General features: G+C 46.6%; 1 protein-coding gene across 1 annotated transcript in view; it reads right to left on the bottom strand.

Annotated features, from left to right (window-relative positions):
* Positions 1–25921, bottom strand: part of UBR4 (ubiquitin protein ligase E3 component n-recognin 4) — a 130906-nt gene that overhangs the window by 75200 nt on the left and 29785 nt on the right. Inside the window, exons 18-45 of the mRNA XM_077775556.1 lie at positions 24723–25005; positions 23929–24064; positions 22713–22792; positions 22121–22249; positions 21110–21292; positions 20837–20959; positions 20518–20747; positions 18165–18286; positions 16847–16944; positions 15243–15400; positions 14272–14481; positions 13287–13388; positions 12886–12986; positions 12443–12641; positions 11869–12057; positions 10943–11006; positions 9297–9488; positions 8682–8752; positions 8440–8587; positions 7750–7977; positions 6909–7079; positions 5454–5636; positions 4382–4540; positions 3676–3828; positions 3007–3234; positions 2558–2715; positions 1195–1366; positions 730–931 (exon numbers count right to left, since the gene is read on the bottom strand). Coding sequence (XP_077631682.1) covers positions 730–931; positions 1195–1366; positions 2558–2715; positions 3007–3234; positions 3676–3828; positions 4382–4540; positions 5454–5636; positions 6909–7079; positions 7750–7977; positions 8440–8587; positions 8682–8752; positions 9297–9488; positions 10943–11006; positions 11869–12057; positions 12443–12641; positions 12886–12986; positions 13287–13388; positions 14272–14481; positions 15243–15400; positions 16847–16944; positions 18165–18286; positions 20518–20747; positions 20837–20959; positions 21110–21292; positions 22121–22249; positions 22713–22792; positions 23929–24064; positions 24723–25005 — 4472 coding nt within the window. The remainder of the gene's footprint in view (positions 1–729; positions 932–1194; positions 1367–2557; positions 2716–3006; positions 3235–3675; positions 3829–4381; positions 4541–5453; positions 5637–6908; positions 7080–7749; positions 7978–8439; positions 8588–8681; positions 8753–9296; positions 9489–10942; positions 11007–11868; positions 12058–12442; positions 12642–12885; positions 12987–13286; positions 13389–14271; positions 14482–15242; positions 15401–16846; positions 16945–18164; positions 18287–20517; positions 20748–20836; positions 20960–21109; positions 21293–22120; positions 22250–22712; positions 22793–23928; positions 24065–24722; positions 25006–25921) is intronic.

Here is a 25921-nt window from a genome sequence, read left to right as displayed (position 1 = left end):
CCTGCGCAGGGCCAGCTCTCCAACAGTCATCACCCCTAACCACAACATGACCCCGCGGGACAAAGAATTCAGGTGTGGTATTGAGTACAGCTCCCTCGTGGCTGCTTTATTTAAAGCAAACAACAGAAACTACTTTACAAGAGAATAAGCTGCATCATCATCTCACACACAGACTCTAGGAGAGATTTCACAACGAGATGATCCCTACAACGGGCTCTGCTTAGCAGGAATCATTCCTTCTGAGTTTGAGCCTTCACACCCTCGAGAGTGCTCGATCAGTCAGGAGTGAGACTCCCGGCTCCAAGATCTAGGATGGATTCTTCACTGCCTGGTAAGAAACTGACGAATGGAAGCAATCTCTCATCTGCCAGTTCCACCCTCCACCTCACGTCAGGCACGCCCTGTTCCCAAACCCAGAGAAAGGCCTCTCCAACAAGGTCCACGGATCAGGCTATACCGGGCACCTAAGAACCGATGATCTGAAGCGGAGAGCCAGTGAGTGCTTGCAGGTGCACGATGGCTCTCTAAAAGCCACAAAGAACACTGGTGGTCCCGGGGAAACTTGACCCTGCCTTTGGGAAATCAGCTAGCACCTAGCTGTACCTTCACAGAACAGGCAAGCGGAACAGTCCCCATTTCCTCACGGGTATTTATCGCAGTCTCTTCCGGGGCTTGTCCACAACACTGCCATCCCCGTTCCCCCACCAGTCTTTTCAGGAGGGACCTTACTGATGGTAGCAGTCTTGCGCTTTCGCACAGGTTTCATGATGCTGACGACACTGCTGGGCTGCAGGGACGGCTGGAGCCAGTAGGAGGTGTTCTCCACGTTGGCCATGTAAATGCGCAGGCTGCCATCCTCACACAACAGGATCATCGTGGTCCGCTGCTGCTCGTTGCAGGCCGTGTGCCGAATGGCAACCATGTCTTGGATCTGGCAGAGGGGACAAAGGAAGGTGTGAGTTCCCCCAGCTATAGATCAGAACCTACGGAAAATAAGTAGAGAAGCAACTAGCTCCACAGTTAGCTGGGGGTGCAGGAGAGGAACGAAGAAAAGGCATCTAGGAGAAAATGAGTGAAAATTCTCTGATGAGCCGTTTCTATTGCAAGAGCTGGAGAAGTGATAGGATATGCAAATACAGAAACAGAAAATGAGACCAGGTTCACAGCCAAGTGGTGGGAGAATCCGGCACTGACCTTTGCTTTAGCAGGAAGAGTCTTGATCTCTTGGATAAGGAAAGTGTCTGGCTTCACCATCACCACCAGGGGCACACCAGTGGTTTGCTGGACACAACACACCAAGCCAGGGTGGTTCATCACCTCGGACCACTGGCAGAGGGCAGGGGACGTCTTACTGCCACCATTGGAACTGCAGATGACAGAACCGGCGCCAATCACCGTCCTTTTCCTGATTTACAGGCCATACCGACTAAATACCTGATTCCCAGAGCAATGCTTTTGTCCAGGGACTCAAACTACCTATGAGTCTCAGTTTCTTTTTCTTTTTTTTTTTTTTTTAATGTTTTATTTATTTCTGAGAGAGAGAGAGACAGCATGAGCAAGGGAGGGTCAGAGAGAGAAGGAGACACAGAATCTGAAACAGGCTCCAGGCTCTGAGCTGTCAGCACAGAGCCCAACGCGGGGCTCGAACCCACAAACCGTGACATCATGACCTGAGCCGAAGTCGGACGCTCAACCGACTGAGCCACCCAGGCGCCCCTCTCAGTTTTATTCTGAGCCATGTTTAGACTCTCACATACCCCACGGTGTACCCTCAGCCGGAGCCCTGGTTTAGAAATCTCCCCTGCTAGGTTCCACAGTCTGAGGGAAGAAGTGGCCCCCTGGGCCTAGAGGCTGTCGACCGCATAGGCCATGGAGCTGCCTAAGGCATGACCCCTGGTCCTAGTTAGACCCTCCAAGCACATTAAGTTCTGTGTGAACAGCATCCATTTGACTTCATCTCCAACCAGTTAATGTTTCACAAAACAGAGTCCAGAGAAATGGTGCCCACGGCACTCTCAGAGCTCTTCAACGGCAGACAGGAAAGACAGAGCCAAAGCCTCTTCTCCCTGCTCTCTAATTAAACCCTCGATGCCTCACGCAAACCTCTATTATTGGGACACGTCATGCAAGGCTCCACCCCCCTCAACCCCAACCATGCTCCCCTGCTGACATCATATTCTGTTTACTGATCAACCACCCCAGCGGGAAAACTGGAAGGGCACTCTGGCAGCAGGGGTGTCTAGAAGCAACTTAATGTTCTTTTTTTAAAACTCAGTCATCACATTGAAGTCAGACTTGCTGCCTTGACTATAGCTTTTCTCCTTGAGTGACAATGGTCCCCAGACTACTTCCCATGGCTTGCGGTCTGCATGGCAGAGGACAAAGCATGCCTACAGCCACCCTGCCAACACCGGGTGCCTCTTGCTTATGAAAGGGAAAGGCTTGTGGAAGAAAAGCAAGTTGCACCAGACCCCTAGCAGGTGCCAGTACTGGGCCGGGGCAAGCTCCAGCCGAGTGCGGGCATCCTGGACACTGCACACTAAGGACTCCTTCCCACCTTTTGATGTTGATGGAGAAGAGCTGCAACACCTCCAGAGTCGTCCTGCTGATGGTGGCTGCGAAGGACTTGCCTTGACAATAGCTGAAGAACAACATCTGCAGCACATGGGAGTAGTAGACGGACACACCGCCGCCTGCCACCTGGCTGTTACTGTCCTGTCAGGGCAAAGACACACAGCACCTGCATTAACCTCTCACGGTGCCTTAGGGACCAGCATCTAGTTCTGCCCATTATTAGGTTTAAATCATGACCACAGGTTCTTGTAATCTGAGTCCCTTGCGAAAATCTCAGAAATACCACAAGAGTCAAGGAACTTCACATTCAATCAGTTTGGTCCTAAAGGACAAAAATTTCCGCTATTACGAAAAAAGTGGCAAGAGAGAAAAGAACAGAGGGGCCACTAGGCTAACTCGATCTGGGAGACAGAGAGCAGTGTCTGCCCGAACCTTCAGGTCCTCGTGGTTGATTTCCAGCACATTGGTGACGTAGAAGGGTCCCTGCTGGGCACTACTGGCCTCTTCCATGAGCTGGGTATAGATGTAACCAGCTGAAGACATTATAACGATGATGTTCTTTCCCTCCTCGTTGAAGAGGAAGGTAACATCTCTTATCTTGGAGCTCGGCAGGAGAAAGTAGAAGGTGGGGCTCAAGGCATCAACAGACAGGTCATAAATCTGCAGGACAGAAAGGAAGATCAAATAAGGGAAGTCTATTTTAGTCTACCCCCAAATTATCCTGGAGAATCCGAAGACCTGCTATTGGCATGTAATGGGCATTCATTCTCCATCCCACAAGCACCTCTAAGTGTCAGGCATGGGGCAGACAAGGATGAGCATCTTTTTACTCTTCCTCGGGGAATGACCAGAGGAAAGACACACATCTATAAATTCTGTGACAAGTACAATAACAGCCGTGCACTTGGTACAACAGGAGGAAAAACAGAATCGACATCAGACAGCCTACGGATGGAAAGCTCTAGCTCCGCACCACAACAAAATGTTAGCGTCACTTATCTTTAATTTCTGGGAGAAGCCAGCACATAACGGAGACCGGACATTCTGGATTTAAAAAACCAAACCACTCTGGGGCCACATCATCAAGAGCAGCGACTATACCTTGACAAAGTCCGCAGTGACGATCGCTAACTCGGTCTGTGAACCAGGTAACCACACAGCTTTAATGATGAAGTTGCCCGTTGCCAATTGAGGGTGTAGCACCAAGTGGTCTGAAACAGAGCCTGAGCTACTGAACGTCAGCACGTGGCAGTCCTGGAGCGGGTTTAGGGAACAGACTGGTTAAAAGACGGTGGTGGGAAGGAGGCTAACTCATTTCAGATCTCTCAAGTCTTCCCTAACACTCCCTGCCTTCAGGTAGTATTCATACACTGTCCAGTAACATATTCAGGTTTCAAAACACAAAAATCATTGCCAATACAAGAGAGATCTGGAAGAAACTCAGAGAAAGATTTCTTTTACATTCTAAAGGCTTTTACATTTTAACTTTTTTTTTTTTTTTAAAGGACTCTCCTGCGCAAACAGGAGAGTTCTTTTTACAGTTTTATTTACTTGGTGAGCAAGCAGAGAGAGATCCCAAATAGGCTCTGCACCATCAGCACAGAGCCCAACATGGGACTCAATCCCACAAACTGTGAGATCATAACCTGAGCTGAGATCGAGAGCTGAACACTCAACCAACCGAGCCACCCAGGTACCCCTAAGTTTTCATCTCTCAGTGAGTACTAGAGAGCAGTACTGAGAACAGGGGAGAGGAGAGGAGTAGGACCCAAAGCGCGAGGTCATCGAACCTGGACCCGACCCTTACCTTGAGCCCACAAACGGCAAGGTAGTCCTCCTTGCAGGGATTGCCCGTGAGGCTCAACACAGTAAAGGGGACGGGGGCGGAAGCCAGGCGGGTCAGAGTCAGCTTCCTCTTGCTGGAATCTGCTTGCTTCAGGAGTGCAGAGAGCTGCAGAACGGTGATCTGCAAGGGGACAACCGCCAATCTATTCTTATCCCTGTCGTCTTGGAGGACACAAAGCCTGTTGAAAGCTCCTTCCATGGGGTTCTGGGCCGCAGTTAAGTCTCTCAGGAGAATCCTACACCAGCATCAGCTTGTCTTTCTCCAGGCTAAGATACAGGATGCCCTTCCTTTCCCCCATCCAGTGACGACAGAAGAGATGAGCAACGAAACCACCTCCTCTTCATATCTTTAGTTCTTGAAAATAATTAACCACTTTCTACATACTAGCGTCCTTTCTAATTTTCTAAACAAGTTTTGGGTTTTTTTAAAAAGTGTTTTAGTGGGATCTTATGTACTATTTGGATTTCTAGTTTGTTTTCCACTTAAGATGAAGTTAAAACAACTTTTCTGGTGAGGAAGAAACCAGAATACAAAAAAAAAATGTTGAGTTTGAGTTAAGATACCTACTACCCTTCCAACTTCTAACTAGTTCTATCAAACGACACAGAAGTCCCTGTGTCATCAGCAGACCAGGAGGGCAGGTAAGGACTAAATAAAGAACACAGACTCTTCCTGTGAAGACCTTTATCTCTGGGCTTGTGCCCGCCCTCCAGCATGACCGAACCAGGCCATGAACGGGAGCCACGCTGGCCTAGGTAATTGCTAGTCATCACCTTTCTCTGAGGACTGGAAGGGTAGGTTCTGACGGGGAAACTGCCCATGTTCTAGTCACACTGCTTTGAAGTCTGATCAACAAACTCAAGGTTTGTGCTAATTGAGCTCTGTCCCCTAAAACACTATCGGAACCCAGAAGATTTTTTCCCAGAGGGCCAATATGGAAACATTTCCCAGAGGGCCAACTGGAACAATCTGTTTTGCTTAAGCACTGAAGACAAACATGACCTAAACTGAGCGGGAAGAACTGGAAACTCACCTTGCCTTTCTCGTGGCTGACGGCCAAATGCTGGCGGCGCCCGTGTGGGGAGGAGAGCACGCACATAGCCACCCGCCGGAGCACATGGGCGCTGATGAGCTGTCGAATAGTCTGGCCCTGGTCTCCGCTGTAATTCATCCGAACGTTCTCAAAGGCACCTTCCTGGGAGCCTAAGGTGGGAACCTGGCAAAGAAGGCACAGTAGTCAGGCAAAGAGGTCAAGCGGGGCCATCCACTATTCACATGACCGAGAAACTACACAATGCAGTCGGTCAAAAGTAACAGATCCCAGGGGCGCCTGGTTGGCTCAGTCAGTTAAGCGTCCGACTTCGGCTCAGGTCATGATCTCATGGTTCGTGGGTTCGAGCCCCGCGTCGGGCTCTGTGCTGACAGCTCAGAGCCTGGAGCCTGCTTCTGATTCTGTGTCTCCTTCTCTCTCTGACCCTCCCCTGCTCACGTTCTCTCTCTCTTTCTCAGAAAACAATAAAACATTAAAAAAAGAAAGAAAGAAAGAAAAAAAAAGTTTTTTCTTTTTCCAGGCTCTAAACTATGGACAAAATTATTGCCAATCCAGTAAGAACAAGATACTGAATGTTTCATAAGACTAAATTTAATTCATACAAAGTACTGGCTTCCAAAAATGCTAAAACGCTCCCCCCGCTCCATTTTTTAAGTCAAAGGGTGGTAATAACAGATGAAATGTTTTCTATGGTTCTAACCTGGCAAAACTGACTCAGCAACTTTGTGGATCACCAATATGAACCCAGTATTTTTTAGCTTCATCTTTAATAGCCAAAAGTTTAAAAACCACTAGTGTAAAACTGACTGGTGTTTAACAAGATACCAGAATATATGCGTATATGTATTCGTGTGTATTTACAAATGACTGTTTCTCCATCAAAAACAGTCCCCTTGTGAGATCTATTCCTAGACCCCGTTCATTTGTACATTTCCCTTTCGAAAGCACACTTTACGCTGTGTTCCACTACCTTACGCTGCTACTAAAGAGAACAAGCAGAACTACCAGAAATCCTACTCAGGGCTGAGCAAGTTTTAAAGTGGATAATGACTTACAACTTATACGCCGTTTCATATAATGAAATAGAGAGAGTTGCCTAAAGGGCTAGAAGCAGAAGATGACAAACACTATTCTTGCAAACCAATGGACCCCTAGGGGAGAAAAGGTTTTCTACTTTATTATACGGAAGAATCTTCTAACTACTCTAACTGCCCCCAAATGTTGTTCCTCATACTCTGGCGGTTGATACAGTTTTATGAACTGCAAAGGGGACTTATTTACAGGGTTGGTGCAAATGACCTATCGTGTCTTCTTTTAAGACACAGTTCACACGCTGGCCTCGCTGGATTGCCAGGGGTTGACTGTCCTAAGGGTACTCCTCAGAGTACCCTGCACACCACAGCACCTCTGTAATCGTGCTGTCCCCAACACACTCACCATCAGCTGGTCTGTCATCTCAACCATCTTGTCCACTGTGTGCAGCTCGCGGAGGGCTTGCTGAGCCCGGCTGCTGCTCCCCACCGCTGAAGCCTGCTGAAAGTTGGTCTGAATGGCATCCATGAGGAAACTGAGCATGTCTAACACGAGAGGAGCGAAGGAGAAATTGGCCTGAGAAAAATCCAAATGCACAAGTGAAAAAAAAAAAAAAAAACAGAAAAATAATGGGTCATACTCATCATAATTGCCTTGCCAGTAACTACCCTCAGAATCTAGAATCCAATTTCCTCACTTCCAATTCGATCTTCCAGCCATCTCTCTAGCGTGCTCGCTTGCCCTCTCTCTGTCGCTCTCTCTCTCTGTATGATACTGGATTCGTGCTACAAACTCTAGAGCAATCTCTCCAAACCAGGAGTCCCATGTACATCCCCTAAGCTAGAATGCATCCATCACCTATGATTAGTTATCTCCTCTCTGATATGTCTAAAAACGTTCTAGTTACATGCCATCCCTGAGAAAAATAAGAAAACACGCACTTGTATCACTTTCTGTACTCTCCACTTCAGATGAGAAACCCTGGCCAAGAAAGGTGCTCTAAAGTATTACCCCACTAAAATCCCCACTGCCCCAAACCCCCACCGCACCCCTCAGTCCTTAAATCCCTCCCGTGAGGCAGGGGCTGACGACATATCCTACCCACGGCTGTCCTGTGAAAACGATTAACTCAGAGAAAGGAAAGAGCAGCCCGCAGCCCCACCAGGGGATGTGTGCGGCTGGCACGGGAACTGGCCTGGCAGGCCGCGTGCTCCACCCGCCAGCCCGGGCCGCGCTGGACCCGCACCTGGTTCTGCAGCTCCTCCCGACAGCCCTCCACCGTTCGGCACAGGCTGCTCTTCTTGGGCTTCTCCTCGTCGGCAACCTTCCCGTCGCTGATGGTGACTTTGGCCTTGTCAGCCGGGGAGGTGCTGGTGTGGCGCACCAGGCTCTCTGAAACCCTGGGCTCGCTCTGAAATGCCGACTCCTTCATGGTGGAGCTCATGCCGCTGCTGGGGGTCCGCTTCACCAGCGCCTAGGGACAGAGAACATTGGAGGCCCTGCGCTCAACCACAAACACAGCTGATACACGGCCGAAGACCGCGGAGGAAAATCTGGACATGGCGGCGAATCCGGCTAACCACTGAAGTGATAACCCAACGCCTGGATTCTCACCCTCACCTAACATCTAATAGCTAATATCCAGCTGACAGGTGTCCACTTAAGTGGGTCCTTAACCCGCTCCCAGCAACAGGTCGTGATTACAGCATCTGACCTGTGGCAGGTCTCAGGGGAAAACCACAAGATCTTCAAGGACACAGCAAGGTTTAACATTCTAAGTGAAGTGCTTAGGCCATGATCTATGACAGAACTAGTACTTACTCCTAGACCTAGGCCACCATGAAGGTGACATGGGAAATTTCCCAGTGTGGCTCCGGCATTCCCATGTCACTAACAAGTCACCCTTCACAGCCCAGGGACTGTTCCAAACTCTCACCAAACAGCTGCCATCTTCTTTGGCCCCACAGTCACAGAAGAAGGACCCATACTTGGCGTAGGAGATCTCGTGATCCTTGTGGCACACCTTGGCACACACTGTGCACACACCCACCCCGTCTACCATTTTGCAGGTATGACAGTGGTACCTGCGAAGAACAAGCAGCAGCAAGTGAGCCCGGCAGGCCCAACAGCCTAGGCCCCGCAAACCCTCACCTTCTGAAAAAAAAGAACCACCCTTACCAGTGCTGGTTCATGAATTCTTTCTGAGTGATCGTGAAAGTGCAGAGTTTGTTGCAAAGAGAATCTTCATCCTTAAAAGATAATAAATCATTTTAATCAGAAATATACCCTTCCACACAGACCGCCACAGAAATAACCCTATGGAGAATAAACATTCCATTCAGAAATGACCAGTAAAATTTACCCCTGGAAATAATCCACAGGCTATAAATGTGCTACAATTCTGGGTGAGAGCTTATGGTTTTGTGGTTAGAGGGAAAAAAAATAATAATAATAAATTTTATGTTTTCTGTCCAAGTGAGCTCACACCATTTCCATGAAGAAATCGTCTCTAAGATTACATTTAGGAGACAAAAGCTGAATGACTGCAGATCAGTGACTCTGGATGAAGAAGGCATGTGCTTATTACATAAATAGTCTTTTCCCCAAGAGATCAGATGCCTCCGGCCTGCTCTGCAGACAACAGTCTGCCATTAGTCACGTAAACTGGGAGAAAGCAGGCAGGAGCAGGAGAGTTTTGAGGCTCACAGGGGCCAGAAAAGACGGCCAAAGGCTTACTAGCAAGAGCTCTGTCGGTGCCTCGCACGATTACCTGGATGGTTACACGGTACTTACTGAATCCTCAGCCTGGGAGTCCTCCTCTTCCACTGCCAACTCCTCCACCCAGTCTGAATCCACCTCAATGGCTCGCTCCTCCCCATCCACCGAGAGGTGACTTGGGCCTTGACCGTTACTCTGGCTCAGGGCATTGGTGACATCAGCCAAGTAAGACATAATGTGGCAGGTGCACTCCAGGACTGTCACATGCTAGAAGAGAAGACCGCCATCAGGCCACAGAAACCTCAGTTCTCCATATCTGATTCTCAGACTTTCCCCAATAAAGCCCAGGATCAGAGAAATGGTACAAAAGCAGAGCAAAAACCCCACGTGCTTTAATTATCCACTTCCTCGGCTCTGAGCACCACGGCCACGTGTAGCCAGTCAATACACTGTATGGAATTAACGGGATTCATTCGGCCTTAAGCACAAAGACAACCCTTAACAAAATACTATAAAATAACGTAAAACTGTCACCAGGAAACTAGAGAACACTTGGAGGCAAAGATCATTCAAGAAAAGACTAGACTGCAACAGAGAACAGACTGGTGAGTTGCCAGAGTCAGGGGAGCAGTGAGTGGAGAACAGATGAATGCAGCTCAAGGACACAAACTTCCAGTGATAACATAATTAAGTCACAGGAATATAAAGCACAGTGTAGCGACTCCAGCTAACAACACTGTATTACATACTAGAGAGCTGCTAAGAGAGCAGATCTTCAAACTCCTTACAAGGAAAACACATTCTGGAACCATGTGTGAAGACAGATGGGCACTAGCCTTATTGTGGGGATTGCTCCACAACATGCCCAAACAGCGAATCCCTATGCTGTACACCTGAAAGGAATTCGGTGCCATTTGTCAAGTATAGCTCAATTTAAATGAAGAAAGAAGAAACAGACTAGATTAAAAGTATGAACAGGCTCTCATTCATTGGCTTTTTTCCTACCATTAGCATTTTTTTAAACCATCAGTGAAAGACTTAAAGCAGTAAGGGCGGGGCAGCTTCAGAAACCAAGCGACAATTTTCCAGCAGACTGCTGCTCGTAGCTCATGTTTGCCTAAGAACCCAGCAGCCTGGCAGCAAGGCCAGTGGACACTTCAGAGCTGAGAGAACAAAGACGAGCAAGACAAGCAAGACAGACTGACAGTACTGAATACGAGAAACAAACAGAGCGGTACAGGGTCGCAGAGGCCGGTTGCCCGCTCTCAATGACCTACAGCAAGTCCACGTGGGGCTGCCCAACACCTGCAGGTGGAATTTTGTCAGTTCAAAACCTTTCTCAGCAGGGCCCTGAACCTTCAGGTAAACTAAACTATTCTAGCAACTGGACTAGAGCTGCGAAGGCAGCCGTAGCCCCACAGAACACCTACTCAGAGCACACGGCTCCAGTCCCGCAGCACACCAGTATCTAAAAATAGCAGGAATTCACCAGGTTTTAAAAACGATTCAGTTGGATACTGTTTACCAGATTATTTCCTTCCTATCATTCCTCACCACCCAGCAAAGGCCCATGGACACGCAGTTCATGATTACATACTCCCAGGGCTTTGAAATGGTAGGCAGGCTGGCCAGGGACAGAAGACAGTCAGGAGAGCCTTCTGCGTGACCACAAAGATAAGGACCGTCACTCACCGACTGCCGTCACTCTGCATTTTGCTTACCTTCCCATGCATGACACTGGCATTCAGTTTCTCAACCACATTCTTCTGTGATAGGTATTTCTTGCTGTCCCAAAGGGAAAAAAAGGGGGGAGGGGGAACACAAAATCATCTAAGGAACCAAAGAAAAGGAAGTAGCTTCATGAATCCTGCATCAATTCGTAGACACGAAGCAGCCAAAGCATTCTTAGAAAACACTGAGGCTTGGGCTGCTCCGGTCTTATCACTGACACTTGATACACTTCCCCTAAGACTTCCCCTAGGGGTAACGAACAGGAAACCCTACTAAGAATATGACAAAGACGGAGGCTAAAGGAGCGCCTGGGTGGCTCAGTTGGCTGAGCGTCAGACTTCAGCTCAGGTCATGATCTCACAGTTCGTGGGTTAGAGCCCCACGTCAGGCTCTGTGCTGACAGCTAAGAGTTTGAAGCCTGCTTTGGATTCTATGTGTCCCTTTCTCTCTGCCCCTCCTCTGCTTGTGCATGCTCACTTGCTCTCTCAAAAATAAACATTAAAAAAAAAACCTTACGGGGCACCTGGGTGGCTCAGTCGGTTAAGTGTCTGACTTCAGCTCAGGTCATGATCTCATGGTTCATGGGTTCGAGCCCTGCATCGGGCTCTGTGCTGACAGCTCAGAGCCTGGAGCCTGCTTCGGATTCTGTATCTCCCTCTCTCTCTGACCCTCCCCTCTTCACACTGTCTCTCTCTCTCTCTCTCAGAAATAAAACATTAAAAAATAATAATAAAAAAAAAGCTTAGGAGATGATGGATTAAAAAAAAAGGGAACAGTTACAGACTACTCCCTTGATCCCCAATCAAAAGGTAGAAACTTAAGTTTTTCTATACTCACAAAGAAAATACCTTGCAATTAATGATCTATCCACCCTTTTCTCTAAGAGCAATAAGCACCTCCAAATCTATCATCTTACCATCTACTCAGCCAGTCCACAGCAGCATTATGGAGCTGAAGGTGGCCGGCACCTTGACCTGCACTGGCCAGGGTGGCCATCACGACCATGAGTTCAGGAAAACCAGTCCCATCACCATTGGCCAACATCTCTGTCGCCATGGGGATCAGGGTACCCAGAAGCACAGCACACACACCTTCCCCAACTTGGCTGGTAGAAAAGAAAACAGCAAATTAGTTAAATAAACCCCAGGAATCTGACTGTACTTCTCAATTTATAAGAGTCATTAACAGACACTAAAAACTAAACACTAACTCCATGGCTCTCTCCCCCTTGCCATATATATGCAGTTTTGGACTTCGGCTCTCAGAGCACAAAACACTGCCTATGCGACAACTGACAGGACATGTCACTGCAATGATTTTCCCATGGGAAAAATCAAGAGAGCTCTACTGGATTCCTTAAGTCCAGTGAGGGGAGCTGTGGAATTGCTCCAAACACTAAGAACCAACGCCTGAAGGAAAGAGCATAGCAAATGCTCTCCACATTCATCTGGAGCTCTTCGGGACACATGACCTCAATGTGTGCGATCTACCTGTTTTCCCGAACGATATACGTAGTCAGTAACTGTAGCAGCTGCCGGTTCTCCTGAATCACATCCAGCTGATCGGAATCTTTGGGGGGTGACGCAGTCATGCGGGTGAGCCAGGCCTGGAGACGCACAGGCTCCACACAGGCCAGCTGTGCCAGAGAGCCACAGAGGTGCAGAAGGCTGGGGTTAGGGTTCTTCTCGGCTACGGGCAGACCAAGAGGCTCCGGTCAGTGACAGAAGGCGGGGGGAAAGTGGAGTATGGCACAGACTATGAGCCAGGAAAGGGGGAAGGAAAGGTGCGAGCACGTTTTCAACTTCCTTCCACACTTCCTCTGAGGGATTCTCTGCACTCGTTACGCGGTGGTTACACTCGGGCAGAAGATATGCACAGTATTAGCCAGACATCAAAGTTCCCATAAGAAGATTACCCAAAAGCTGTCACTCACTCAGCTGGAAGAGTTTGGTGAAGAATCTGAGGACTCGGTTACAGAATTTAGCAGACAGGTTCTCATTGGCTGTTGCCATCATGATCTGCACCAGTTCCCCGCTGCAAGGCAGAAAGTGGGAAAAAGAGAAGAATCACATTAAGCCTCACATAAAAGGCATCCGCTTCTATTTCTTCACAATGTCATCTCTCCTAGGGGAACCGGTCACTTGTCTGTGAACCACACTAGGTGTTCAGGAAGTCAACCTTCTCACTGATAACCTGAAGGAGCCAGCAATGAATCCACATCGCCCCCCAGTACAGACACCTAGGCAGGCCCTGCATGTTCCCTGAGAAGAAACCCCTGCTACTTCCAGGAGACATTCAAAAACCGTTTCCTGAGGAAAACGAAAGACGGCTCACCTGTCAGAAAAAAACTCCTCCATAGCCTTACGGGACTGGCTGCCTTCCAGCTGCTTTTCCAAATACTGGAGACATTCCTCCAAGATGGATTCATCCAGTCCACTGAGAAGCACAAAGTGAAGTCAGCTACCAGAAATGAGGTCTGTTTCCTAATATTAATTTTTAAAAATCCAAAGTTTATCACTAAACCTTAAGGGCAATATCCTGTTTTTCGAAACTTCTTAGCATAAAGGCTGGCTGTGCAGTAGGAGCTCAGTGCACGTTTAACAAGCTGAATTATAATAAAACAAAAAAGCTACTAAAACCTGATGGAACGGATGTACTCAATCGCTAAGAGTCTAAAGAATCATTGCTGCTGTTTTAAATTATAAGGAAGGAAGGAAGCAAAGAAGGAGAGGAGGACGGGAGGAAAGGGAAGGAGGGAGGGAAAGAAAGAAAGAAAAGGAGCCCTTAATGAAACCCTGGACTCACCAACAACAGAAAAACCAGAAACCCCAGTATTTGGACCCTGTATCTGTCTGGATCTCAGCAGGACAAGACTGCAACTCAGGGCTTGCCTACATCCCTGGGACCTAAGCCACCAACGTCAAACCGCAGTGGGAGACCACCTAATTCCATACCACCCATCTCAGAAAGAAGTAGGGTGACAAAAATATTGGAAATTTTATGAAGCTCCTGTGTACGGTTATTACATCTAATATAGTACTCGATAAGCATCCATTCAATTGCTTCAATATGAACCATGTTAGCCTTCCATTTACTCAACGCTGATTCCTACTAACTAATCATTAAAAGAGGACTGCAAATAACCTTTCATGCATGTCCACAAGAACATAAAATGCACATAAGCACAGAACTTTTGGTTAGAAAGTACAACAAGCCGTGCACTAATGACATAAAGAAGCCAGCGTTGGTACATTTCACTGAAACAGCAGGAGGTCACAGGAATCTGATGTCCCCCTGCCCCACCCCCAGTCAGGCTCACCTGTTGGGATCTGCATGGTTGGCCAGAATGTTGTAACAGCCGGTGATCAGCTTCTCGTACACTCGAGCCAAGAACTCATCAGACTCCGCAGGGCCCAGGATGCGCTCTAGGGAATTGCTACTGATCTCGGCGACGCTCTCGGTGCTCGACTCCAAGAGAAGGGGCAGCAGGGTCCGAATTACCTGTGGCGGGTTCATCTCATCGGACCAACTTCAGCAAAGAAAATGGAACCATGTCAGTGGATCTACTCCCCCAAGAAGCTGCCAAGGCGAGGACCGGGCAATTCAATCATTTGTTGAGGGGGGAGAGCTTTTTACCCCAGGCTTTTTTCCCCTTGATAGTGACTTTTTACATGGCTGTAATCATATAATTTCGTATTTTTTCTTTTTCCTCACTATATCAAAAACAAAAAACCATTTCCATGTAAAAAGCCCATTTATTAAAATGTTAAATCATTTAAGGTCTATTTTATATAATATTCAGAAAAGAAAATGAACTGACACCTAAACCAGAAACCCAGACAACTCTTCAGGAACTACCAGGAGTCAGGATCACGCTGAAGGTGATGTGATATGAGACTTCATCTGTGACCTATGTCCCGGAAGATGGATCATGCCTCCCGTGGCCTGCCCCAGTCCCCACAACAGCGGAGTCTAACTCCCGTGATGATTCTGGACACCCGAGATTTGAAGTACATCACTGCCACCTTCAAATTCCAACCCAAAGTACCTCAAAATTACAATATGATTTAAAACCTGCATGGCCTCTTCTGCAAGAGGGGAGGAGGTATTCTGCTGCCTTTCACATCACATTCTAGGTGACTGCTCACATTCTACTGACTGAAAGAACACTCTCTCTGCTATTGAAGCATGCAGGAAGAGCGTTATTATGCGGCTCTCCACCCCGTCTTCCTTTAGCTGCGACAGAACACAGGCAGGGTGAGTGCTAAAGGCTTGGTAGCAGGTACTCACACAATGAGATCTCCGGTCAGCCTGACCAGTGAGAGGAGGGTGTGCTTCAGGGAAGCAGCCAGGGGCAGGCTTTGGCCACAAAGCGTCCCCAGGTGAGCAGCCTGCACAGCACTGATATAACTCTCAGAAGGGATGGTGTCATTAGCAAAGGCATTGCGCTGAAAGGAAGCAAAACAGACATGAAGGGAAGACCATCTACCTATGTGGGATAAACTCTCATGCCAGGCAGAAAGCCCAACTGACATATACTAAGACCCCCACTGAGGTTTCTATACAATGGCTCTGTATACACTATTATTCATCCTGGGAAGCAAAGTGGGATGGAGCATAGGAAGCAGTTAACAAATTATAGTCAGTATGAAGTTAACTTATAATTTAAAACGTTAATGGGGCGCCTGGGTGGCTTAGTCAGTTAAGCATCCAACTTCGGCTCAGCTCATGATCTCATGGTTCATGGGTTCGAGCCCCATGTCAGGCTCTGTGCTGACAGCTCAGAGCCTAGAGCTTGCTTTGGATTCTGTATCTCCCTCTCTCTCTGACCCTCCCCTGCTCACACTATCTCTCTCTTTCTCTCTCTCTCTCTCTCAGAAATAAATAAAACATTTTAAAAAATTTAACTTTGTACTAACATTTTAACTTTTTAAATTAAAAAAAAATTTTTTTAAGGTTTTATTTATTTCTGAGAGAGAGACAGCATGAGCAAGGGAGGGTCAGAGAGAGAGGGAGATACAGAATCTGAAACAGGCTCCAGGCTCCAAGCTAGCTGTCAGCATAAAGCCCAATGCAGGGCTCAAACCCACGAACCGTGAGATCATGACCTGAGCCAAAGTCGGATGCTTAACCGACTGAGCCACCCAGGTGCTCCCCAAAGTTAAGACAGCCAATACCAGATTTCAAATAATTAGAACATGTTATACTTCACATTGAAACTACTGTCTCTCATAATTAAGAAGGATCTATATTTTGCAAAGCACCAGAGCCTCCATTAAAATATCTTCAAGATCCTTCTAATAGCTACGGGTGATGTAAACAGGAATCATGATTACAAAGCAGGATAATGAAATTATAATACTTGGCTTTTCCCAAGAACTGTGGCAACAGAATTTTCTGTTCACAGAGGTAATCTGAGTAGAGCATACACAAAGGTCAAGTAAACAGAAGACTCTACAGTCTTCTAATAGCCTACAGAACCTAAAAGCTCCCCTATAAAATCATTACAAAAGGAGCAGGTTCCTGACATTTTTCCTAAAAAGAAAATGCAACAGTTCATATTTTCTGAGAACTCAGGTGCCAGACACTGTCGGCACTTTACACTTGACACAATTCATCTTCACATCCCTGTCTTAGGCAGACGAAGAATCTGAGACTCAGAGTAATAACGTGGTTGTCCTGTAACAGGGTAACACAGACTTCTGAAGAAAATGACCAGCTGGGTACCACGTGGGTAATTCAAGGCTCTGATTATTGATTCAAATATCAATTATCCATAGCAAATATATTGCCGCATACCAACACCTTGTGGCAGCTAGTTTCAGTGTGAGGAACGAGAACAGAGCACAGAACAGCTAGTGCTCTGCATTTCTATTCCCAGAACACACACTCACCCAGGAACCAATGCTGGGAAACTCATTGGTGTTGATGTTGTTCCAGGATTCACACACAGTCTGCACCCAGGATGGTAAATTCTGCACGAGTGTGGGACCTGGAGGCGACAGGAGGGACGAGGACTCATCACAAGAGGGAAAGAATGACACATAGTATGTTAAAGCCAAGCCCAAATGCAGAAAGAAACACCATTGCCCAAGCTGTCAAAATAATTACGAAGATCACTCAGATGGGTATTTCAATAGCAGTACTATGTCCAAGAGCTAACTAACTGCTTAATAGCTAACAATGTTGATTATAAGGTTTTCACTTCCCATCACATTCACTTTCTAATCTTGCAAATAAAGACGACAACTGAAAACAAGATGTGAAGTCAGGGCATGTCACCATAAGTCAGGCGAGGGCCGCTCTTCAGCCTCTGCTACGCCCTCCGTGGGCAGGTAGCACTTTGATCTCTTTTCTCCTTAAGACAAATCTGAGGACAGGGATTCTTAATCTACATCAAGAACAGCATTGGATGAAGTAATAGAATTTCATTTCTCCCAGTGAGACAGACTATCCAAATGCTGAAAAGGATATTTAAAGCTTGCAATTCAGGGAAACACAAACGGCTATAAATTTAAAGGGTAACTACTGCCCCTCACTCCAGTCCTGCTCAAGTCCTTCTGCTTCCCCTTCCTACATTCCTACCAGATCAGTTCCAAAACGGGGAAGAGGTTTGCATGGCACAAAGGGACAGCTTGCTAGTCTTCCTGATCTCTATAAATGACAAAGAGAACAGGGGTGCCTGGGTGGCTCAGTCCGTCAACATCCGAGTCTTGGTTTCGATTCAGATCATGATCTCATGGTCGTGAGTTCGAGTCCCGCCTTGGGTTCTGTGCCGACAGTGTGGAGGCTGCTTGGGATACCCTCTCTCTAACCCCCCTCTCTCTGCCTCTCCCCTGACCATGCTCTCTGTCTCTGAAAATAAATAAATAAGCTGAAAAGAAAGGAAGGAATTAAAAAAGGAGAACAAAGACCTGTGCTAACAGCAACAGTTTAATGCCTTAGAACCAGCCTCCACATCTTACAAGACGTAGGATTTAAGGCAAGTTAACTTCCAGGACTTAGTTTCCTAATGAGTAAGAGGGGACAGTAACACCTCATAGGGCTCCTGAGAGTGCGCGCGCGCGCACGCGCACACACACACACACACACACACACACACCTATGTCTGATACACGCAAAGGCTCCAGTAAGTGATAAATGTCAGTCAGCAGGCAGAGAAGTGGCAGCACTCGTCCTACCAGTAGTAACAGCATTTCCAAATTCACTTACCCAAAGTGTTGGCCTTGCACCTACTAGAGCCAATAGCCAAAACAGCAGCAAAGCCATGCAATTTCTCCTGGGAAGGTTTTTCAGTGGATCCTTCTTCACTAAAGTTCTGTAGTAAATAGGCTCTGAAGAAAAAATAGAGGGGAATACATGAAAACTGAAGTAATCTACTCCCATCATAGTTAGGAGAAACTACCCTAGACACATTGAAAACACCTGAATCTCAGTTTCCTAAGCTATGAAACACAGTTGAGAGTACTGCCTGGTTCTGATCTGCTCAGAGTTCCAATGGACAACTGCTTCCCAAAGAATATCCCAGCCTCTGCAGTGTTCCCAAAACACAATTCCAGGACAAATGAACGTGGCAAGCACTGAACGCTATCTGCCCACCTCTCCCCAGCCTCAGAAGATTGGCAATGCACATGCTGAAGGCTCTGGGAAGTACCGCTGACCTTGGAATGACACTGAGTTTTAACGGCGCAGGTCCACTTATACGTGGATCTTTGACAATAAATACAGTACTGTACTATAAATATATTGTCTTCCTTACCGTTTTCCTAGTAACGTTATGTTTTTACATTCTACAAATAGCTTAATTATAAGATACAGGATATAGGGGCACCTGGGTGGCTTAGTCGGTTAAGCGTCCCGACTTTCGCTTAGGTCATGATCTTGCGGTTCGTGGGTTCGAGCCCCACGTCGGGCTCTGTGCTGACTGCCAGCTCAGAGCCTGGAGCCTATTTCAGAGTCTGTATCTCCCTCCCTCTCTGACCCTCCCCTGCTCATGCTGGCTCTCTCTCCTAGAAATAAAAAAAAAAAAAGAAAAAAAAAAGAATACAGGATATAATACGTTCACATACAAAATATGTGCTAATCGATTGTTTATGTTACCAGTAAGGCCTCTGGTCAACAGTAAGCTATTAGCAGTTGTGTTTTTGGTGAGACAAAAGTTGTATGCGGATTTCTGACTGCACAGGGGGGGATTGGTGCCCCTAACCCATGCTGTTCAAGGGTCAACTATACAATACTTTCTCAAAAGCTGTTCAGTTGTATTTACTCAGCACTTCCCACACTTAATTGCCAAGAACGTTTACTAACAGCTTAGTACACAGGGTGTTGGCATCATTAATGGGCCAGATTAAAGCCCACAAGCTCTCAGATGGCAGCGCCTTGGTCACCTTTGCTCCTGTGATACCCCTGGCACCTAGGCCAGTCTTGGCACTCGCCAGCACTCACATGTGCCATTCGTGCTTATGGCTCATGTATCGTCAAAACGTGCGCCTCCACCAACAGTCCCTGCTCTACTGATTGCAAGACGCTCACACTTAGACATTAAACTTTGCAACAATCCAAGTCCCTTTCAGCACAAAAGTTCCGCAGAACAGGAGCTGAGCAGTGACATCCTCTGGAGACTGGATACAGTACATGAGCATAAAGGGGCCTGAAGGGCAGTACAAAGGGCAACCACTCCTCAAATCTAGCGTGCCAATGTCACGTGGGGCATCACGCCCACTTTTGCCAGTTCCTCCAATGTAAGAAAAGCCCGAAATCTTGTCTTGTGAATAAATTCACAATTTTTATACAATGAAAATGAATTCCACATTTAAACACCATGCAGAACAAGTCTACAGGGCATGTAATTTGCGATGTTTACTACTTTAGAAAGACTGGATTTCAAAACACTCTCTAACTCATTAGGAAACTTTTTTCTCTAACTCCTACCATGAAATTTAAAGAACATTTAAAGCTTCATCTTAGTGTGTAACAGAAATGACAGTTCTGGAGAAACTGTGTTATCTTTCCTTATTTCCCAGAAGGTAAATGCTACAAAATATTTAAAGATTTACAGAAATCGAACTTCTTGACTCTTCCTGAACTACTTGAAAATTCCCTCATCAGGCACCCCTTTATATTACAGAAGAAAATAGTTCAACGGGGGAATAAAAGACAAACGTAAGCTGACAAAAATAAAAATAAAAAATATATAAAATTCTGAGTCCTTTGGGATCTGCACAGCAAACAGTACCTAGAATCACAAAGTCTAGGGGCGCCTGGTGGCTCAGGAGATTAAGTGTCCAACTCGTAATTTCGGCTGAGGTCATGATTTCACAGTTCGTGAGTTTGAGCCCTACAGTGCTGACAGCACAGAGCCTGCCTGGGATTCTTTCTCTTCCCTCTCTCTGCCCCTACAGTGCTTGATCGCTCTCTCAAATAAATAAACTTAAAAAAAAAACAAAAAAAACCCACCAAAAACCACTAAGACCAATTTGAAGAGTTTTCAGGCCTCTAAGGAAAGTAAACAACCCAAGGATCTATACTCCCCATCCTGACATCTGAGGGCAGGGGCCTGTCACACCTAGTGAACGATGCATAGGTGTCGATGAGTTGCAGTGTGGCTGGAAGCAGGTTCTTGGTGATCTCAGACGACTTATGGGGGTCGGTCTCAGCGGCCATCTTAGAAAAATGCTCATCCAGAGAGACCTGGACCTTCGAGATGGCGGCATCGAGGGTGTAGATGGACTGCAGACTTGGGATTTCATGGAGCTGCAAGATGGTGGTACAGTCGATGCTACAGAATGATGAGATCTTTAAAAATACCCAAAATATTAATTAGTTGTGGCAAAAGGCTGTGGCAAAAGCTAAATTCTGTCATTATGGACCTAAAACTAACTTACCTGCCGAGCAAAGTACTCCTCTACAATTTCAACGTCATACTTCACTGAGCTGCACTTGGTGGAGGCCAGTTCTAAGAGAGAACCGGCATGTTCAGCCTTCATGCCCTGTTTGATAAGGTTATCCTATGTGGATAGCAAGAATAAGTGTTCAGGTGACTGCTACAGACAGAATCTAAAGTTTTCATGACCCTGAAATTAACTAGGTCCCCCAAGTACAGGGCACAGTGGCTTTAGACACCCTTTGGCAGCAAGGCCTGCGTCGCACTGTGGTACCTTTATCCAGCTGACGTAGGAGCTGATGCGGAGGCGGGAAGACCACCGCAGGGTATGTAAGATGTCACATTCACTCATCTCAGGGGAGTTCATGGCCAGCTGGTTCATGTAGGTCTTTGATGGTGGCAAAATCCCTAGGATCCTCCACAGTATCAGGAAATAATACTGAAGGGCACAGGCCTCCTGGAGAAAGGAAAGAGAGCTATCATAGCAGTAGCACTTGCTATTGTCTCACGAGCTCCCAGACACTAAGAACTGTTCCAAATACATTTTTTTAATATTTTTGAGAGAGAGAGAGAGAGAGAGAGAGAGACGGAGGGAGACAGACCAAGACAGAGACAGAGCTCAAGTGGGGGAGGGGCAGAAAGAGGGAGACACAGAATCCAAAACAGGCTCCAGGCTCTGAGCTGTCAGTGCAGAGACCAACACGGGGCTTGAACCCAAGGACCTCAAGATTGTGACCAGAGCCAAAGTCAGATGCTCAACCAACTGAGCCACTCAGGCGCCCCCAAATACATTTAGAACATACTATATGGAGTCCTGATTTCCCACTGAGATCTGGCTCTCAAGCCTGCTCCCCAGGTTTTTATACAGAATACATCCAACAATAAAGCAGAAATGTTAAAACCCACATATAAATAATGTGCTCCATACCTGCACATCTCACAAGCCAAAACCACTGTTCTAAGACCACTTGGGCTACACAAGAATATACCAAGTAACCAAAAGAGAGCAGGACATTCTGCCTGGCAGGCCCATAATCAGGTGCCCCTTTCTGTGGCCTTAACTGTTACTAGAACTTCTAGAGGTACAGAGACACATTCACGGACCACAGGAAAAGCTCCGGGGGGAAACTTTCAATGTGACATATCAACCCCATTCACTGAAGGTATGAAACAGATCATTCAACAGCTAATTAGATCCCAGAAAGATATTTCTGGTAGAACTGCCACCAAATTATCAAACACATCCCAAACTCTTCATCATCAGCCTGAGCTCTGGCGGTCTTACCAGGGCCGTTACGTTCTTGTTTTCCTTTCTCCTGACTGTATCCAGCTGAGAGCCAGCCGCGAGCAGAGATGTCAGTGCCGTGTAAAGCTCATCATATTTGACAAGCTTGGAGAAAAGAACATCACATGCCTGATATTGAGAGGAAAAAAAGTCATTTCGTCTTATTTTTTGAAATATTTTTCCTACCACCCATAAACTACCGTTTAACCTCAGGACTGACAAAACAACTCATACGAATTATAGTTATGAATTTCTCACTGCAACAAGATTCCCACTCGGGGACCTCTCTCAGTCGATGGGTTATGGGGAGCACACAAGTGCAGGCTGCAGAATGAGGCAACTCCTTCTGTTCATTAAAATATCTGCGTGTGAACATGCTAACACAGACAGAAAGAAGGATCCCCTACGGCAAAAGTAGAGCCCAGCAAATAAATTTCAAAATAACATTTTCCTTCTAGAATAACTTCAAACCCTAATATAGGCCAAGTTCCCTTGTTACAAAAAGCAAGTCATTTCCTTTCCCCCTGCCAGCCTGATTTTGGTGGAAACCATCTGACCCACATGTAAAATGGGGTTTTAAAATTCCTGATACCACAGAATCGAGTCGGTTCAAATCATCCTCTGAGGCCTCTGGGGACAGGACACAGTAGAATCTGGGTTGTGGGACAGCATCTGAAAAACAATGGGCTCGTTAAAAGAACGGTTTCATTCTCAATTCTGTTTAGCAAGAATAAAATGTAAAAAATTAAGAGAACACTTTGGACACTTGAAAACACAAACAACTTGGGGCGCCTGGATGGCTCAGTCGGTTAAGCATCCGTAGTCAGCTCAGGTCATGATCTCACAGTTCGTGGGTTCGAGCCCTGCATCGGGCTCTGTGCTGACAGCTAGCACAGGGCCTGGAGCCTGTCTTCGCATTCTGTGTCTCCCTCTCTGACCCTCCTCTGCTCATGCTGTCTCTATCTCTCTCTCAAAAATAAATGAAAGGTTAAATTAAAAAAAAAAAAAAGAATCACAAACAACCCTGACCCTATGGACTTTTGGGGGTCGTGATAATTCCTTGCCGTGAGAGGGCTGTCCTGTGCACGACAGGATATTTAGCACCCTTCTGGTTTTGACAACTAAATATGTCTCCAGACGTTGCCAAATGTCCCTTCTGGGCACAGGGAGGAAACAGAGCTGGTCTACAATCCAAGTTAATCATCAAAATTGGATCCATAGACAAACTGCATTAAGCTTGAATGCTGTCTCCCCAGAATCAACGGGGCTAACTACTAACAGATCCCAATGACAGGAAATTCATGCAAAGGTTTGTGTGTTTCCACGAACTACACTGAACAACTTACACTCAGATGAATTCAAATACACACAAAAGATAAACACAAGAAGCACTGCATCATAAGAATGGACAACTGCTCCATAAGAAACACTGCAGAGAATGTCATGGCTCCCAGTATTTTGTGAATAGCATCCCATCATGACCCGAGAGGAAATTTAGCCTGTGGGCTAGAACCACATTCCTACAGGAAGTTATATGTAATTGCTCCAAGGAGCAAAAATCCATATACTGCACTCTATGAGCACACACAAGAATTCTTAATTCTTATGTCTCAAAGTGTTTTTTTTTATTTTTGTTTTTAATCAACGTGCAATACGTAACAGTCTATTTCTGACAATGTTCTGAATTCACTGGTATCTGCCGCCGCTAAGGAATAGACCAAACCTTCAGGGGTCCCCAAAGACCAAATCCGATCCCCCCCCAAGGAGAGCCAATGAGTCAGCTTCTTACTGACCATCTTCTTTCTGACCTGATGAAAAATGCTTAGACCAGTTTTCTTCTACTTCTTTGAACCCGTGATAGAGAGGGGCGGTCCCCCGGCGGCTGCTGCTGTCCTGGGATCCACTTGCCCACCCAAAAGGAGGACTCAACAAGTTATGCTGCACCTTTTAAAACACAAACGCTCAAATTAAGAAAGATACACAGCCACATTCACTGTCTCACTGCAGGCATCATAAGTGATCAATGTATCAAAGACTGGGAATCTCAAAAACCAAACTAAAAGTTTTCGATTTTTCTGACTTTTTTGGGGAACATCTTTCTTGCTAAAGTTTAACAGGAACAGTGCTCACGCAAACATTTTAGGAACTGCTGGGTAATCCTTAACTGGCCCTCCCATCCTCGTGCTGGATTCCTATAACAAAATAGTTAACTAATCCATAAAACCTATTGCTCGACCATTATTCCACCACTAACAAACATTCACCGGGGGGTGGGAGGGTAGGGAAATAGGACTCATGCTCAGGGCACTGAGCTAGACACAGGTAAAGTGGGGTAATTCAAAGGACACCTGTGAACATAGCCTATAATCCAATTTTCACAAATGCAAATCAAATAATCTACATTTACTGCTCCTGGCTAAGTCCAGAGCGCGAAAGCACATCCAGAAGTCCGGTGGTCTTCCCAAGGTTAATCATAAACCTATGCCAACAAACACCTGAAACCTCAAGTAAACAGGTCATTTGGCTCTGGATCACCGCAACTCAAGAAGAGTGACACTCTCAAGCCCGGCCCGTAGAGCGACAACAACGTGTTCATCTGTACCTGCTCAAACAGATACACAGGGGCTTTGGAGTACTGATGAAGCAGATAATCGAAGACCAGAAGGAGGCGGGCCAGGATGAGGGGCACGGAGCGTGCCTGGGCAGCCATGTTGGCACTCAGCTCCTGGATGGTCTGCACTAAGAGGGTCAGGATGGCCCGCCGGCCTTTCTCGGTGAAGTTGTGGAAGATGAGGAGGAGCAGCTGCAGGTGTTCTACATTCAGATCTTCCGTCTCACTGGGCACCGTCCCCTGCAGGGCACTCTGCTTCATGGTCGACAAGAACCTACCGCAGAGAAGAAGAGAACGTGTCTGGCGGACGGGGTCAGAACAGCCCCCAGGAGTTACAACATCGAGTGCTGGAAGAGATAGGCTTTTTTTTTTTTTTTTAAATTACAGTTTACTGTCAAGTTGGTTTCCACATAACACCCAGCGCTCATTCCAACAAGTGCCCCCCCTCCATGCCCATCACCTCTTTTCCCCTCTCCCCCACTCCCATCAACCCTCAGTCTGTTCTCAGTTTTTAACAGTCTCTTATGGTTTTTCTCCCTCCCTCTCCTTAACTATTTTCCTCCTCACCCTCCCCCATGGTCCTCCGTAAAGTTTCTCCTGATCCATGTAGGAGTGAAAACATACAGAGAGAGACGCTTTTTAAACCCAGGCATTGTGACAACAAATCAAGGAAGACAAAAATGTACGTGGAAAGAGAAGATTTAAAAACTCAATCTTGGGGCTACAAAAAAGCGAGATTCGACCAGTAGACATTCCCTATCGACTACGGCGATAGTGTTAACACATCAGTTCTGACCATGAAAAGAACTGTAAGCTCCCAAAACGGTGGCTCATTTTTTTTTTTAATTAATAAACCCAGACAGATAGAGACAGTTCAGTTACTATCCCCTGAAATTTGGCTCTATAGCTTAATTCTTATTTTGAGAGCTTAGCGCTGTAGGTTAAACTCACTATATGGTCACAGTCCAAAATAAGTCAGTGCACTAAAAAGCAGTTAAAAAAGAAATTAACACTATTTGGAGAACTTGTTCAGAAGAGCTGTTATGCAAAAAAGGAATGAATGTAGCCAACTATCTCCACTGCCTCTGGCTATTAGGAACGAGATTTGTGTTTTAATAAAGGTTTCCCTCATCTCCCATCCCCCCCCCCCCCCCCCCCCCCCCCCCCCCCCCCTCTTTTTTCTGTGTCTG

Source organism: Crocuta crocuta, unplaced genomic scaffold (genome assembly GCF_008692635.1).
Source record: "Crocuta crocuta isolate KB4526 unplaced genomic scaffold, BGI_CrCroc_1.0 scaffold127, whole genome shotgun sequence".
Taxonomy (NCBI): domain Eukaryota; kingdom Metazoa; phylum Chordata; class Mammalia; order Carnivora; family Hyaenidae; genus Crocuta; species Crocuta crocuta.
This window is presented reverse-complemented; position numbering and strand designations above follow the sequence as displayed.